Source organism: Hippopotamus amphibius, chromosome 11, assembly GCF_030028045.1.
Source record: "Hippopotamus amphibius kiboko isolate mHipAmp2 chromosome 11, mHipAmp2.hap2, whole genome shotgun sequence".
In the NCBI taxonomy this organism is placed as follows: Eukaryota; Metazoa; Chordata; class Mammalia; order Artiodactyla; family Hippopotamidae; genus Hippopotamus; species Hippopotamus amphibius.
Window position 1 is genome coordinate 82,374,940 of NC_080196.1, and position 17,984 is coordinate 82,392,923.

Genomic DNA, 17,984 nt, shown 5'->3' on the forward strand with positions numbered 1-17,984 from the left:
AACTGGATCAGGTAATTCTAGACATGAGTCCACAGATGCCGAGGAGTGAGGTATGTTGAGAAGAGTCCTACTGAAATTATGTTGGTTGTTCTCAAAGGATCCTTTCGGCTCATATGATGTAATCTCTTGGGAGTTTGCTTGGATAGGAATGATCACCCCAAATCAGTCCCAGCCCCGATAGGGTCAAGAATGGTAGGTGCCTGGTCCTGTGATTTTGTGTTCTGTGCTCTTCCCAGCCCCCACATTCACATTTATATCAATAGGGTTTCTGCTGCCTCTTCACTACCTCATCCTAAACCTTCTCTTCTCTCTTTAATGTTGGGCTCGGCCATCCTTTTGGTTACATTATTTAATATTATCTTATTTAGTTTTTATATGATAACCAGCCCCCCGCCCCAACCATACACCTTGGATACACACGAACACATTTTAACCTCCATTGTGTTCCTAATAAAGACATATGGTATTTAAGACCAGAGAGAGAAAAACAGTAGGATGTATGCTTTTGCAGTGGAAACACAGTTGACCCTTGAGCGACATGGGGGGTTTGGGGCACCAACCCTCAGCACAGTTGGAAATTCAGGTATGATTTATGGTGGGCCCTCTGTATCTGGGGTTCCTCTGTATCCCTGGTTCCGTATTGCTAGATTCAACCAGCTGGATCATGTAGTGCTGTAGTATTTACTACAGAAAAAAATCCAAGTTTAAGTGGACCCACACAGTTCCAGCCTGTGTTGTTCAAGGGTACACTGCATTATCTTAGGGGTCATCTAGACCTGAATTTGTTAAATATTACCTTTTGATGGTGCAAGTCTTTTGTTAGAACCCCAATATTTTAAGTAAATGAAAGTTGAATATATAAGGTTGAATCAAGGTTTTAAAAAGACCTGGAATGGGTCTGGAAGAACCTTCACAATCTGAGGGTTCTGAGGATCACAGTGTGAAAAACCAGCAATCTAGTTCCTCCTGCTATTTTATATCGATCAGGATGCTGAGGAAAGGGAGCTGACATTGACCTATTTATCGGATAAGAAGGTAGGTAAGTGCATAGGTAGGTAGGTAGATAGATAGCATAGTATGTATGTGTATATATAAACACACATATATACACAAAGTTGTTTAATCCTTACAGCATTCTAGAAAGTAGATGGTTTTACTGGTGAATAGATGAGGAAAGCTTTTCAGTTGACAGAGCTGGGACTCACCTTAGGTCTTTTCGGCGGCACATCTACATTCTCTGCATCGTCCCTCCACACTGCTGGCTGGTGCTTTGCCTAAACCACACAGGCAGGGTCAGGACTGGGACCCAGAGCCCCTCTGCATCCTGGTCCAGGGTTGTCCCCTTAGACCTTTTCTCTTTAGTCAGTGGCCAAAGAGTACCTGCTAAAAGAGTAAATAGAATATTGAGGAAAAAAATTAAAAAGAAAGACACTCCTGCTGTGTTGACCTTGAGAAGGGTTAATGTTCTTAGTTCCCTATGTTTTAGCAACTAATTGGTCATGTAAAATGACTGGGAGGAAAGCTGATTCACAGTGCTTTTTGTGCTCTCTAAGTATTGTTCTTAGCTCAGAGAATTTTGCATGGAACCTGGTTTCCCAATTTAAAACATTATATGATGTATTATTTTTCTTCAAAGTGTACTCTCTTTATGGCCTGAAAATTGAAGTTTGATGTTGAATAAGTATTCACTACTTTTATGTTTCATAAATTTGAAAGGTACAGAACACGTAATCATTAACATTCTTTTTATGTTTGGAACATAAAATCAAACATGAGCAAGTGAAGCATTAAACCAGAGTTCCAGTACAATACCCAGAGAATCCCTCTGCTTTTTGTTGACTTGTGCTGAGGTCTGCCATGTAACAGCCTTATTATGCAGATTCTTAGAATAACAGGCCGTGGCTATCTTAGCTTCTTGAGTCTTGTTGCTGACTCTCTGGTTTTCTTTTTCTCTGGAGCATTTAGGGAGAGGAGATCTTCAGGATGAGTTTTGTTTTTCTCTTGGCTCCTGTAGCATTTTTCATCTTTCCCCTTTGTAACTACTTCCTGTCCTCCAGGTTGTCTTCCTGGAGGATAAGGGCATCTTTATCATTCTCCACGTCTTCCCTGTAACCCTCACCCCTTCCTCCCCAGGGCCCGATGTAACGCCCAGTACACAGTGAGATGAGGGGAAGAAAGATCCCGAGAGTCAGATCAGAAAGGCAGGAGCTTTAGAAGCAGGATTTCTTCTTCCCTTGGTGTAGCCAGAGTGGTTAGTGAATAGAGGCTGTTAGTATTTCTTTTTCTGCTTTGCAGATAAGTTTATCTGTACCATTTTTCTAGGTTCCACATATAAGCAATATTATACGATATTTGTTTTTCTGAGTTACTTCACTCTGTATGACAATCTCTGGGTCCATCCACGTCTCTGCAGATGGTACTATTTCGTCCCTTTTTATGGCTGAGTAATATTCCATTTTATATAGAGTCACGGATGTAGAGAACAACCTTATGGTTACCAAGGGGGGAAGAAGGGATGGAATGAATTGGGAGATTGGGAGTGACATATATACACTACTATGTATAAAATAGATAACGAATGAGAACCTACTGTATAGCACAGAGAATGCTACTCAATGCTCTGTGGTGACCTAAATGAGAAGGAAATATAAAAAAAGAGTGGATATATGTAAATATGTAACTGATTCACTTTGCTGTACAGCAGAAACTAATACAACATTGTAAATCAACTCTATGCTGATAAAAATTTTTAAAAATGCATTTCTTTTTCAGTGTTTCTAATTGAGACAGAAAAGTAAACAGTTTCTTTTCCATCTCACGTTTGTTACAAAAAGTCTTTACGGAATTCCATTAAACCCAGCAGGTGTGTAGTGAGTAGCAGGCAGCTTTCTAGGACAGGGGATGCAGAGGTGAAGAGGGCATTTCCAGGCTCAAAGGAGCTCACAGTGCAGCATAGAAGACAAACAGGCCACAGTCGTATTGCTGTATGGCGAGTATATACTATGTATGACCTATATATCTTGCAGTGATGGTACCCAGGAAGGAGAGATTGATTTTATCTGTGAAACAGTTACCCAGGAGAGGTGGCCTGTGAGCTGAGCTTTGAACAGCAGTGAACGGTAGTCTGCCAGCCAGCCTCTGGGGTGGGGGAGTGCAGGGACACAGAGGGGCACTTGGGGCTGCAGCGTCACTGAGGTAGATCTCCAGACAGTTGGGGATTACCAGATTACACTCTGAAAGGGAAGCGGTGGCAGGAAATGAAGTTAAAGAGGTCGAGGGGGTCAAGTCCGGAAAACCTCCCGAGTCACATGATAACATTTGCACATTGTCCCAGGAGTGGTTTTAACAGGGAGGGGCCATTTTCAGCTGTGTGTCAGCTTGCTGGGTGTGTGTGGGGTAAAGGGGAGAGGGCAGAGTCTAACCGGGAGAGATGGGTCAGGTTCATGGGGATGTGAGCTGAAACTCCAGTTGTGGTGTGGCAGGGAGGGGAGAGTGATGGGAGAAACGCTTAGGAAACCGTGTGGGGGGAAGGTGTTGCGCAGGCTTGCAGCTGACTCACAGGGTTTTGGCTCGAGCCTCCGGCTTGTGGTCCCATCGGCCAGCTGTATCCACACGGAGCCTCCAGGCACTGTGATTTCCTGTTTCAGGTAGCGTGCCCCAGGCCTGGCTGTGGCCCCTTCGATGTTCATCATCCTGTAACAGTGAGTGCACTTGCCCATCTTCCACCAAGTCCAACTCTCACCCTCTCCCTGGGGGATAGATGAGACATATTACAAAACTGTCATCTTTTCCATAGGTATAAATCCTTGGGGATTTGCCTGTGGTCAGAATTGCCCCCTGAAAATCCTTCAGGGAAATTCTGGGTGGAAGACCAGCGTTCTGTTTCTCAAAGGCTGCAGATCTTTAAACATGAGAATGATGGTGAACCCAAAGAGATGTATGCACTTAGAAGGCAAGAAGGAGGAAGGAACAGTGGCTCATGTTCACCCACCAGGGCGTGAGCTTGTTAGGCTCCTGGACTAAAGAAAAGACTCCTCTCCATCATAACCCTCCCGTTTTCATGGTGGAAACCACGCACGTTAATTGTACCTATGATGTGAGCCCAGCTCATACCCCTTTTTATACCGTGAGCTAGACACACAGTCTGTGACTTGTCCAAAGACAGAATAGGTAGCTGACAGATCCAAGACTTAATGCATCCCGGTTCTCAGATTCCAATTAAGTTGAGTGAGCCTTACAAGTTCCCAGTTTTTGCTGTAGAATAGAAGTTAGGAAATTGGAATGAATGTTTTACCAAGAGGTTATAGGAAATTGTATTTACTTTTTCTTATACACAATTCGATTCTACCCAATGAATGGGATGTGAGGAAAAAATGTTCATTCCGGGAAATGTATTTAGTTGAGTTTGGATTAATCAATGAAGATAAACAATTGGCTGGCTGTTTTAAGCTGAGTAACACGGCTTGGCTGTACTGCATATTGGTGAGTTCAGGAGTTTATTTTATCAGCTGTCCCAGATAATGATTTTATGCTAATAAAATCATTAAGAGATGGATTTGTAAATCATATGAAACTGGCAGAAGCACTATGGGGCATAAAATTAAATTCTGTCCTTTATTAATTTCCTGGGTATCTCTGACCAACAACCAGGATTGTTTTCTACCTGGGATATCTCTTCTTGTTGAGTAGTTCCACTTAGGAAAAAAAGTATAGATTGGGAGTTTCTTAGCATGAAATTAGAGAATGGAATTCAACGCTTTGATCAAGCGGTGTTATTCTGTTGCCCTTGTTCACCTGAGAGATATTTATGACTTAAAAAGACTTGTTTAGAGCCGTGACCTCCAAAAGGCCTTCTCTGTGCCTTTTGAGGCACGTAATACACAACCTGTTGATGTATAGAAGAAAATAATTGAGCTTCAATGTGTATTTATTTTCTAGTCTGTACTTTAAAAGATCAATTATATGTGTGTCTAATAATCTGAATATGTGGAGCACTACATTATATCTTTTATAAGTAAAATGGGATGATTGTCCCTTTTTAGTTTTATTTATTTATTAATTTTTAAAATCTTCATATCCAAAATGTTTATTTAGCTTTTGTTAAGTTGAAGTATAGTTAATTTACAATGTTGTGTTAGTTTCAAGTGTACAGCAAAGTGATTTAGTTATATATATATATATATATATACACATTTATATATATTTTTTCAGATTCTTTTCTCTTATAGGTTATTACAAGATATTGAGTATAGTTCCCTGTGCTATACAGTAAGTTCTTGTTGCTTATCTATTTTATACATAGTAGTGTGTATCTGTTAGTCCCAAACTCCTAATTTCTCTCTCCCTGCCTCCTCTGCTTCCCCCTTTGGCAACCATAAGTTTGTTTTCTATATCTGTGAGTCTATTTCTGTTCTGTAAATAAGTTCATTCGTATCATTTTTTTTTTTTTTTGTAGATTCCACATGTAAGTGATACCATTATCACTTTCTCTGTCTAACTTACTTCACTTAGTATGATCATCTCTAGGTCCATCCATGCTACTGCAAATGGCATTCTTTTCTTCTTTCTTATGGCTGAGTAAAAGGTTGTGCCGTTTTAAAAAATCTGAAGTTATTTTTACCTTCCTAAAAATGTTTGAACTACTGATCTAGAGCACTTTTCTAAAATGGGTCAAGGATTAGTTTATTCTGAGACCTCTTTTAAGACCCCAGATTCCTGAAGATTCTGATTAAATAGGTCAGATTAGAACAGTGGTTATCAAACACTCCAGACATGGGCGACTCCCAAGATGAGGTGGTGATTACTGCTCTGGGTTTGTTCATCTGCCCTAGACAGTTCTCGCAGATACTTCATCATTTTGTTTTCCTTTCCTACTCCTGTTGCTCTGGTAGAGGCAGACAGCTGCTTTTCACACTATATTTTTCAATTTTGGCGTGGAGGATAAAAAGCACCAGTGTGATATACAGGGAGACTCGAATTTACAAGGAATTCGTGTGAGTGATTTAATTAAATCCTCTCTGACGTACTTATTTGTATATGGAAAACTAAGACAATCAGGTCATTAATGATTTGGCTGCGTCTGTACAATATTTTGGAATAGAAATAACACCATTACCCGTTAATAAAAGACAGATTTTGAAACAAAGAAGCAAAATGCATGGTTGTTTGTTGCAATCAGGCCTTTTTAAAAATTAGGAATCGATAGATTGATATGAAATGAAGAATGACGTAAGTGTGATAAGCCCTGGAAAGTTTAAGCACAAGACAACTCATTTCCTTTGAATTAAATCAAGTATATCCATGGGCGAAGAGCACTTTATTTTTACAATAGAGTGTGGCTTGAACCGTTTAAATGCCTGTGCAATATGTAAAAACTGCTTGCTAGAGTAAATTATGTAGAAGAGCATTCTATAATGCTTAGGGTCCGATTCACTAACCATCAGTGGGGCATTCAAAGTTTAAGAGGCATTATATACTTTCATTGTTGGCAGGCAATTAAATGTAGATGTCCCTGGGATTGATTTACAAGAAGAAAGCAGTGGCTTAGCTATGTTGGTGCAGGTTTTTTTTCTTTTTTTTTTTTTTTAACTCTTAAGACAATTATGTATATTACAGCTCGCTTCTGTTTATCCTTTGAAAAATGTAGTTTATAGCCATTTATCTCAGAGTTCTAAATTTGAAATAATGAAAAAGACCATCTGAGAGTACATGTATTTTAGGAAAATAGAACATATAACATTCTTTTAGCACTAGTTTTTGATCTGCCCTCTCTGTAGAGAGTACCATTTAATACTTTATGCATTTGATAAAGGCTGCCTTAAATGGGGTCATTCTGTATTTAGAACAAATGAGAAAAATGTTCCAGAAATCTCCTCAAGGAGTATTACACTCTTTTTACAAAATGACTTTAAAAGGACTGTAATTATAACAAGGAGAATGATTGCCGGAGTATATACGTCAATTTAACCTGTTAAAGTCAGAACAACTCAAAATGTGTGTGTATCTTACAAAGAGCAAGAAATTAACATTTGATTGTCCTCCATTGGCTCCTTAGAAACAGCACCTTCAGGAGCTTATTTACAATGCGGTTCATGTAACAGTCATTATGTAAATATTACAGGTTGTTTACTTATTTTACAGAGACGGGTTAAGGGTGAAGATGTGTAGACTTGAAAGAGTACAAATTTAGGACACAGGCTCTGCTTGGACTGCGGGCCCTACACTGAACTCTGGGTGATGTTGGGTGAGATATTTGACCCCACCAAACTGCCAGTTGTGAAAACACAGGGATGTATCCATCAAGATCCAATCAGGAGACAGAAAACAGGCAGTAATTTGAACAGGGAGAGTTTAATACAGAGAATATAACAGCAGATTAGAATGGAGAGATTGGCTAGTGGGAAGAGTGCTCTGAAGTGTAAAGGAGTAGCAGATGTGAGGGGCAGCCGCTGCTCTGGGGCAAGAATGAAGTCCAAGGAGAAGATCCATCCAGAGCTGAGATCCAGGGCCTGGTGGATGGCAGGAAGTCACTGTGGGGCCACACCCATAGAACTTGGAGGAAATATGTCCTCCTCTAGGGTGGCTGGGAAAGCTGTTCATGGGAGGTGTTCTTCTGGGGTGCTCTCTTACAGAGCCGCCGAGGAGTGCAGGGGAGTGCTGTCTGCTGGGCCCTCTGGCCACCATGCACTGGAAAAGCCGGGCCTGGGAAGCCCCTGCCTTGGGAGTCTGGGGCTCCTGAAGACGTGTGCTGGGGAGCCTTCCAGGGAGCTCTGCAAGCCCCCTCCTTCCTCCTGCCCTGCCTCTCCCAGACCCTCTGCTGGCAGAGCTTAAAGTCTTGCCAACTGGGACAGGAAGCGTAGTCAGAGTGCCTGGGTGTATTTTTGCAGAGCAAGCGATGAAAAGTGAATTTAGGGCTGAGAGGTAATACATCAACACCTGGCAAAAGGATATGATGCTTGCCTTTAGGTTTTGTAAGATTAAATAATACATGTAGACATTTGCATGGGTTTTGTTTTGTGACAGTTTCTTTGATCAGACATATTGATACAACAGTCTTGCACTGGTTGTGAGGATTAAATGAAGTAATGACTGTTGTCTTAAGCAGAATCTGGCTGGCATATAGTGGATTTTCAGGAAATGGGGGCCTTTGCAGATCCCAGAGTGCTCACATAGTAGTATTGACTAGTAACTTCATGCTGAATAAAGGGTCCCAGGTAATGGTTCTCATCCTCACACCTTAAAGGCTACAGGTAGCACCCTTTGAAGGATCAAGAAGTCAGTTTCATGTATCCAGAAACCAACCTTTTACAAAATCGAATAGAACAGAAGTGAAAAAGGCCAGTGTATCTCAGTAGAGATAAACGTGGTTTGTGAAATGCGCATATATGTGTGCTGGGTTATGATGTCATGACTGTGGGCCACAGTAAAAAAATATTTGCTTAAATACTGCTCTAATCCTTGTGGTTTGGTTTCCTTTGTCTTCTTTCCAATCTTGGAGCTTTAGTAGGATGTAGAACAGTCATGTGAAAGAACTTATAAGGTTTCCTTTGGGGAACAAGTGGACCATCCTCTTCTTTATAGCTTCTCTCTTATTGATGTCATGCTACTCTTGGATCTACTGAATAATTCTCTGCTATTCCAAAGAAAGAAGAAAGATAAATTCCCTCCAATATGCAAATGACAGTATTTCATTTTCATAAATCATGAATGACCTTTATAGACAACTAGCCTTGCTATCTAATTATTGCCAGGAAAAAAAAAAAAAAAGAGTTCAACTTTTCTAAAGTGAACGCCATAATTTGTGGGGACTTCATTAATATTTAACCAACTTATACTTTTCAACCATAATAAAAAATGAACATGTTCAATGATTTAGTCACATTTGGAGCTGATTCATCTTGGAATACACCAGGACAGGGCTGGGTGTTTTGTGGGTGTTTTTGAAAATAATTGAGATTGTTTTCATTGTTTAAGTGGATATTATATTACACTTAGAAAAAAAAATTTAGGCAAAATTACTGCAGCCAAGTTCTGCATAGAATTTTGGGAAATTCATTACCCATTTTTCTGAAAAAGTATTTATTGGGTACCTGCTATGTACCAGCTCTAGGAAATATTAAGACAACTAAGATAGAGTTATAATCAAAATGACTTCTGAGCAGAATTCCTAGGCTTTTAGATACCTGTTCCTTTTAAACTCTGGAGTTTTCATGAAAAAAACAAACAAACAAACAAACATTGGTTCATCTGATTTCCAAAGCCCATGACATCACACTTCAGTAATAGCACAGACAGCCTGCAATTTTTAGTTGGGGGTAAATACACAAACTCATGGCAGCCCACTAAGACTTTTGCTGAGAGAAGCAATATTCATAAAGACCGTTTTAAGAGAGATTACAGTTTTATCGTAGAATGCATTGAGCTCCCACTAAATCAGGTTTATCTAATAGGAGTTGGATGACATGCTATCCTGACATGTTATAAGTAGACCCTAAAACCCATTTCTCTGCTGTGATGGCCGCATCTGAGAACTGTGTTCATTAGCTCATGTTGACTGCTTTGTACTAGGGCCCTGGGAAGAGAGTTCCCTCTGGATTTAGGATTAGAAGTTGTGTTTCTTTCAGGTTTTCGGTTTGGGAGATACTGTCGCATAGTGTTAAGAATGGGGGTTTGCAAGATAGGATACCTGGGTTCAAATCTCTGCATCACTGTTTTCCAGCTTTGGGACCTTGTGTGCAAGCTCTGTAAACTTTCTGTGTCTCAAGTTTCTGTGTGTGTAAAACTAGGATCATGGTACCTGCTTTATAGGATTGGCGTGAGGATTAAACAAATCCCCAGTAAATGTAAGCCCCTCTTATTGGTTTTAGTATTAATATTATCTCTCATAGATACTGTGAATTGTGTAATCAATCATTTTTTCTCCTTGGCACTGGCTACCCCAAAGTTCAGAGTGAAATGTGTGGCCAATGTCCTGTGAATGAGCCTAGTGACGTTTTTTTATTACCTGCTGATAATGGTGCAGTCCTAGCCATAATCCTGATGTCATCTTATTCTTATTTTTTTGCTCTACTTTCCTTGCTTTTTAACTTTCACTTTTCTTCAGTTTTATTAATTTAATTGTCATGTTCATGTGCACTATCTGTCCTGGAACAGGCCATGCAGTCATCATTCTCAGTCAGAAGCCATCATCCTTGTTGTCTATTACCTGGGTATTTGACACTCGCTGACACTTCCATTCACATAGTAACTTCTTCTTATCCCAGCACAAGTTGTGTGTTGTGTTCACATTTGCTAAGGAAAAACCTTTCTCGAGGTACGATGGAGGCATGTGGCACGCACGCGTGTGCACACACCTGTGTGTGTGTGTTTATGTAAGAAAGAGAGAGAATAAGTGATGCAGATCACCACCCACCAGCTTGCATCACCTTTCCTCCATCCTTTGTATGACCTTTGTTTTAGTCTTGATTCCCCTCCACAGGAGAGGGGTGCATGTGGCCCAGCTGTGTGCTGTTGGGCGTCAGTCCAAGGGAGACAATTCTGGAGAAACCTTGGCAATTTGTTGCCGACCGTGTTCCTCTACATGGTGGCAAACTGTCTGTGTTATCCTGAAAAGGCAGGAGACACTTTTGGAAATGCTTCATTTCATGATGTTTCAGGGACCTTGTTTCCTTATCACATTGCTCACTGGCCCCAAGGCACTCACTTGAAAAGCCCAGCTGGCCTCTGTTCTTTGCGCCTATGGTGCCACATGCTTCACTTCCTTACAAAGTACACGTTAAATTTTCCAATTCTATATTCCAACTATTTATAATGCAATGAACTCCTGACAGTCGTTGTAGGAGGTATGGATGGTAAGAAAAATTTAAGAACTAGTAACAGCTGGTACTGATGGACCACTTGATGCCTACCTGATTCATCAGAAATACCAAGTGAGGGACATGCTATCTCCATTTTATAGGTAAAGACAGTGGGGTTCAAAGAGGCTAAATGATTTGTCTACAGACAAATTCTCACCAGCAGGGTGAGAATGAGGAAGTGCCAGATGTCTGACCCAGCATTTGTTCACTTCACCTCTACACAAAGTTGCCTTGAAATCTTAAAGCTTCATTGTGCTCTGTTGAGTTGGTTATATCCCATTGCTGTTTACCCGCATCTCACTTATTTTAGCTCAATAAACCACCTTTGCTATTTTAGGGTCTTGCATCTGTTGGATGAAGGCCAGTGGTGGGTCTGACAATTGGTGTGCAGGGGGACATATCTTGGGACAACTGGAGGTCCACAGTCTATCCCATTTTCCAGTGGTTCCATAATCCTTTGTGGGTCCAGAAAGAAGCATAGCATTCTTTTAATGTTTCCTTTCAAGTGATAAAAACAGCTTTATATAATGGGAAAATTATATCCTCTCACCAGTGTTGTATTAGTCTTTGGGGTTTGCTGTCAGCCATGCAAGTTCTCACCTTTATATTTGGTTATTTCTGCAGTGCCAAGAATTGTTTCCTAAACCAGATCTTTAACCAGCCTTGAGTTGTTTTGCAGATGCTCCAAGCTATCTCTCACTATTTAAGATTCCATGACAGGACATTCTTTTTTTCTTTTTTTTTCAGAGAGTAAACCTTTTTTTTTTTTTTAAAGCTCTTTATTGGAATATAATTGCTTTACACTCTTGTACCAGTTTTTGAGGTACACCAAAGTGAATGAGCTGTATTTATACATATATCCTCATATCCACTCCCTCCCTCGACTCCATCCCACCCTCCCTGTCCTGGCCCTCTAAAGCATCACCCATCATCGAGTTGATCTCCCTTTGTTATATAGCAACTTCCCACTAACTATCTATTTTACATTTGGTAGTATATCTATGTCTATGCTACTCTCTCACTTCATCACAACTTCCCCTTCGCCCCCCACCCCCCACCCCAGCCCCTTGTCCTCAGGTCCATTCTCTGCATCTGCATCTTTATTTTTGCCCTGTCACTGGGTTCATCAGTACCATTTCTTCAGATTCCATATATATGAGTTAGCATACGGCATTTGTTTTTCTCTTTCTGGCTTACTTCGCCCTGTATGACAGTCTCTAGGTCTATCCACCTCATTACATATAGTTCAATTTCATTCCTTTTTATGGCTGAGTAATATTCCATTGTATATATGTGCCACATCTTCTTTATCCGCTCATCTGTTGATGGGCATTTAGGTTGCTTTCATGTCTGGGCTATTGTAAAAAGTGCTGCAATGAACATTATGGTACATGTTTCTTTTTGGATTATGGTTTTCTCTGGGTATATGCCCAGGAGTGGGATTACTGGGTCATATGATAGTTCCATTTTTAGTTTTTTAAGGAACCTCCAAACTGTTTTCCATAGTGGCTGTACCAACTTACATTCCCACCAACAGTGCAGGAGAGTTCCCTTTTCTCCACACCCTCTCCAACATTTATTATTCTAGATTTTTTGATGATGGCTATTCTGACCGGAGTGAGGTGATACCTCATTGTGGCTTTGACTTGCATTTCTCTAATGATTAGTTATGTTGAGCATCTTTTCATGTGTTTGTTGGCCATCTGTATGTCTTCTATGGAGAAATGTCTATTTAGGTCTTCTGCCCATTTGTGGATTGGGTTATTTGCTTTTTTGGTATTAAGCTGCATGAGCTGCTTATATGTTTTGGAGGTTAATCCTTTGTCTGTTGCTTCATTGGCAAGTATTTTCTCGCATTCTGAGGGTTGTCTTCTTGCCTTGTTTATGGTTTCTTTCACTGTGCAAAAGCTTTTAAGTTTCATGAGGTCCCATTTGTTTATTCTTGATTTTATTTCCATTATTCTAGGAGATGAGTCAAAAAGGATATTGCTTTGATGTATGTCATAGAGTGTTCTTCCTATGTTTTCCTCTAGGAGTTTTATAGTGTCTTGCCTTATTTAGGTGTTTAATCCATTTTGAGTTTATTTTTGTGTATGGTGTTAGAAAGTGTTCTAACTGCATTCTTTTACATGTTGCTGTCCAATTTTCCCAGCACCTCTTATTGAAGAGGCTGTCTTTTTTCCATTGTATATTCTTGCCTCCTTTGTCGAAGATAAAGTGCCCATATGTGTGTGGGTTTACCTCTGGGTTCTCTATTCTGTTCCATTGATCTTCCTTTCTATTTTTGTGCCAGTACCATACTGTCTTGGTCACTGTGGCCTTGTAGTATAGTTTGAAGTCAGGAAGCCTAATTCCACCAACTCCATCTTTCCTTCTCAAGATTGCTTTGGCTATTCAGGGTCTTTTGCGTTTCCATACAAATCGTAAGATTTCTTGTTCTAGTTCTGTGAAAAATGCCCTTGGTAATTTGATAGGGATTGCACTGAATCTATAGATTGCTTTGGGTAAGATAGTCATTTTCACAATGTTGATTCTTCCAATCCAAGGACACGGTATGTCCCCCCATCTGTTTGTATCGTCTTTGATTTCTTTCATCAGTGTCTTATAGTTTTCTGCACACCGATCTTTTGCCTCCTTAGGCAGGTTTATTCCTAAGTATTTTATTCTTTTTGTTGCAGTGGTAAATGAGAGAGTTTCCTTAATTTCTCTTTCTACTCTTTCGTTGTTAGTGTATAGGAATGCAAGAGATTTCTGTGCATTAATTTTATATCCCATGGCAGGACTATCATCAAAGTGCTATCTATGTTTTCTTTGGGGGGCCCCTTTTCTGTCAAAATTCATGGTTCTTTCTTTCTTTTGAATATTAGTAGTGCCACTGCTGTTTGAGCTTTTTCCTACAACACTGAAGCTATTTTCTATATCAAAATTAGGATTTGCAACCAAGGGAAAATATTTCTCATAAATGTTTGCGTAGTCTTCTAACATTTCTTACCCTAAATTGGCAAGTTATTAGTATTACATGCTTGAAACAAATCCACTTTGTTTCTGAACTTGTTAAAGCTGAGTAAGAAAGGTGTATAAATTACCAATTGTTGTCAAGGTGAAGTATTGAGTTAATGCTGTATCTTGGTAATGAGTTTTCTGTTCCCAGCTGAATGTTTAATTGGCCAGTTCTGTTAAAAGTGTTCCAGAGTATAGTGTCCAGGGCTACCTATTTCACCATCACACCTGGAGCCAGTGACTAAGACAGAGGCAGAAAGCTGGGGGGCACATCTTAAAATGGCCCTAGGTTCTTTGTCTCTGCCCTGTTGAACATTTTTTATTGGGGATTTGGATGCCGACAGAAAGCATCCTTAATCAGATTGGCAGCTCACCCAAATCTAGATAGGATGACTAACACCCAAATGACAAAATTCGGATCCCAGAAGCTCTCAACAGGCTGGAGAGATGCCCTGAAAACAGTGAAATGGGGTTTAGAAAGGATAAGTGTCACTTCCCTTAATGCAAAGGGGAGAAATGGCTCGATGGCAGTGGTACAAGGAAGAAGTGTAGGATTCCAGCCTCCAGGAATCCCGGGATGGACCAGCACTCAGCTGGGACCGTTGACAGTCTGAGGTCAAGGGAAGTAGTCAAATTCGGGCTGCAGTGCTGGGAGTCACTGGTTTGAAAGAATGCTGATATACCAGACAGTGTTCAGAACCCCTGCCAGGATGGCGGACGTTTGAGAATCTTCTAGTGGGAGGTAGGGGAGCAAAGCTTGTTTTGCCCAGAGAAGCAAAAGCATAGAACTTGACGGCTCTTCTCAAATAGTCAGCTTTCCTGTGTAAGAGCTGAGATTTTTCACTATTTCTTCACAGGAAATAGCTAAGATAAATGGGTATACATTTCACGAAGTGGCATTTGGGCCATTTTTAAGTGGAATTGTCTACACGGGAGGGATGCTTTTCTAAATGCTGGGTGCCCACCTGTTCAGAAGCTGTCTGTCTGTCTAGGAGGTTATAGAATTGACATAAGCATGTGGATGGAAATTGGACCAGGTGACTCTACCTCTGAGTTTGTGCAATTGCTTTATTATTATTATTGTTTAATTTATCTTTTTGCTGCCAGGGCATATGGTACAATCATAGTGTAATTATATTCTTATATTTGTGTTTTCTTGACCAGACCCTTAATTCTCGTCATTGGCAAGTGATTATAATTAATCTTTTAAATTGATATAATAACATTATATAATGGGCAGTAGAATTTTCATGATAATTAAGATGATCAATATAATCCTTCACTCTGGCAATGTGAAGCATTGAGGGAAAGATTTGATGCTATAATAATTCAAAGTTAACAGGAGACATTTAAGAGGATGTGGGGTGAGACTTAGAATCATCAGTGTGCCCAGGGTGCTGAGACAGCAGACCTGCTTTGCATATACTGCATTTTCTTTTATTCTTTGTTTCTTTTTTTCAGTAGCTTCATTTTTAGCTTCAACATCAAGCAGATGTTTACCACGTGTTTAGTTTTGAATTTATTCTTGCCTTTCAAAATTGTGTGGACTGTAGGCAAATTTATAATCTCTTTTAATTTTGAGACCTCAAATCTCCAAAGTAGTAAAGCAAAACCTGTTTCTACCTTAGATTTAGAATAATCCTTAGAAAAATATTTTGCAAGCTATGTCCATAATTTCTACTGTGTTTTGTCCCCTACCAGTGTTCCAGTGTTATGGTGGAAGTATTTCTCTTTTCATTTTTGGGGAAAAATTATAATGGTTTTTTTTTTTTTCCTATTGAAAACATGTTGAATACCTAGGATGGTTCTATTAAAGTTTTGAACACAAGACCAATTATGCAAAATTCATATGAGTCTGGAAAATATGAATTATAAATCTGCTTAGGTCTTACTTTCAATTGGATTATGCAGATGTCGGATTCTTTTGGGGGAACAGTATAATATAAGATTATTGACAAGGTATGGCTAGTGCTTGGCTAGTGCTTAGCTAGCAAAAAGACCAAATCAAATTGAGTTCAGCATCAAGTAGCTTTATGGTTCCCTGCAGTCAACATATCTTATCCCAGAGGTCTGGTCGTTATTAACGCTGCACTTCCTTCTTTTACATTTAGGTGGTTGCCTCTTTGACGAGCCTTATAGCATGTGTGGATACAGTCAGGCTGAAGATGATGACTTCAACTGGGAGCAGGTGAACACCTTGACCAAACCAACCTCTGACCCGTGGATGCCATCAGGTTTGCTTTTAGTTTTAAGTTCTCTTTTTAAAGCCAAAGGTGCACAAGAGTCTTAATCACAGTAAATGTTCACTGGGTATTGGTTGAGTGAGTGAGGGTGTTGGTCTTTAAGTGTGGTGGCACAGCTACTTAGCTAGTGAGGGTGGTACAAGAGGACCAATGACAAAGAGTTGACCCTTGTATCTCTCCCTTTAAAGTGTAATTAAAGTTTACTTCCTTTATCTTTGGATACAACTGAGCTAGATGAATGGCCATTACCCAGTTGATCTTTATCCAAGTAGCAGAAAATATGGGAAATAGATTGACATCTCTTCTGGCAAATGTGTTTAGTGGATGGAACTCTGCCTGGGGAATCCAAATAACAAAGTCTCCGTCAAATAGGAGACCTTGGGGGTGACTCATCTGGTACCTGGGGAATCTGGAGGATGCTAGTGGTCTTGCAAGCATTCTGATAAAATGGTTTTACACACGTGTGGATCCTTTTTCCACTGTAGAAGCGCTTAGTAGATTTTCTGATGAGTGAGAACCATTTGATCCACCGAACACCAGTGAGAGTTCTACTTCTTCTTTGGAAGGAAGAGCAGAAAGATGGTGACTCACAGACCCTAATCAGATTGCAGCTTGATCATTTTAATGGACACCATTTTTAGGCTGCAGTGTTGCACATCCGTTTAAAATTTTAGATTTACAGAATCACTTGACAAATGGGGTGGTGACTGTGTCCCATTCAGGGTTCAAACTGGAAGACGTGTTTTTTCTGGTTTGGATTTCAGATAAAACACAATTTTTATATTTTTTAATGGCTATTAAGGTCTTTGTGCATCTAAATGTAGCAATATTTGCATTTAGTAAGTAGTCTTGGAAAGGTAGCTTTTGAACATGAAGTAGGGTTTAATGTTGTTCTTAGTCAAGCTTTAACAGTTATGATGCCTGCCATGTTCTTCCCAGTTCCTTCCCATGTTTAACTCCTTATAACTTCAGAGAAAGGAACATGGAGCTCCTTAATTAGCATGTGGCTTTACTGGACTCCAGATCCTTCCTAGTTCTTGGTGATTTCCCCACAGCGGACAGCCTCCCGTTCTGTCTCTTTTTCTTATACGTACATGCTTTTGAATATTACTTGTGTTTGAGTCAGTGGTACTTTAGTTGTTTTTCCAAATTCCAGTCTGGCTTCATTCTTGTCAGTGATGGGAAGGGGAAGAGGAGGGCCTAGCAGCACCCCCTCAGGCGGAGCGGTCCTTTCCCAAGCAGGCTTCTCACCCTGAAGGCCTTTGTCCTCACTGCTCTCTCTCTGGACTCTGTGTCCAGAAAGGCTGGGGAGGGCAGTCCGGTTTCCTGGGAGGTTTCTCCACAAGAGTGCACTCAGGTTTTCGTCATTTATTATCTTCTAATTTGGTGAATATTTTGTAATTTCCCACAGTAGGTACTTGATTTCATTTTTGTGGTCCTTTGGATTGAAGCCTGACTTGGAAAAATGGGCTTTTTACAAAGGAGCCCCCAATAAGGCAGGCTCTTCGTCAGCCTCCACTGGTTGTATTTTTGATACAGGACGACCCACCTCCTTCCATAAAGGAGGGGGAGGAGTAGCTTCTTGTCCTTTTCTTCTTACCGATGTCCCATAATACTATCTCAGACCAAGGTGTCCAAGCTTTAAATATAGAAAAGATGGGTTTCTACCAGAGGCCGTTACAAAAACGGTAACGTGTATCAGAGACCAGTTGTGCCCTGGGAGAGTCAGTTGGATAACTGAAGCAATACAGGTGAAGTGACTTTGCAAATATTTGGCCTTTGAAGGCCCTTTTGCCTTTGGAAGAATGAAGTGGGGGCATTTAAATGTTCTGCTTGAATTTATTCTACTTCTGTTGACTAATAACATACTTGGCAATTAATATTA

At 40.2% G+C, this 17,984-nt stretch overlaps 1 protein-coding gene across 2 annotated transcripts in view; it reads left to right on the plus strand.

Moving 5' to 3' along the window:
- PTPRM (protein tyrosine phosphatase receptor type M) overlaps positions 1-17,984 on the plus strand; it is a 720,054-nt gene that overhangs the window by 163,470 nt on the left and 538,600 nt on the right. For both annotated transcript variants that reach the window (XM_057698229.1, XM_057698230.1), the window contains exon 2: positions 15,968-16,090. In XM_057698229.1, coding sequence (XP_057554212.1) covers positions 15,968-16,090 — 123 coding nt within the window. The remainder of the gene's footprint in view (positions 1-15,967; positions 16,091-17,984) is intronic.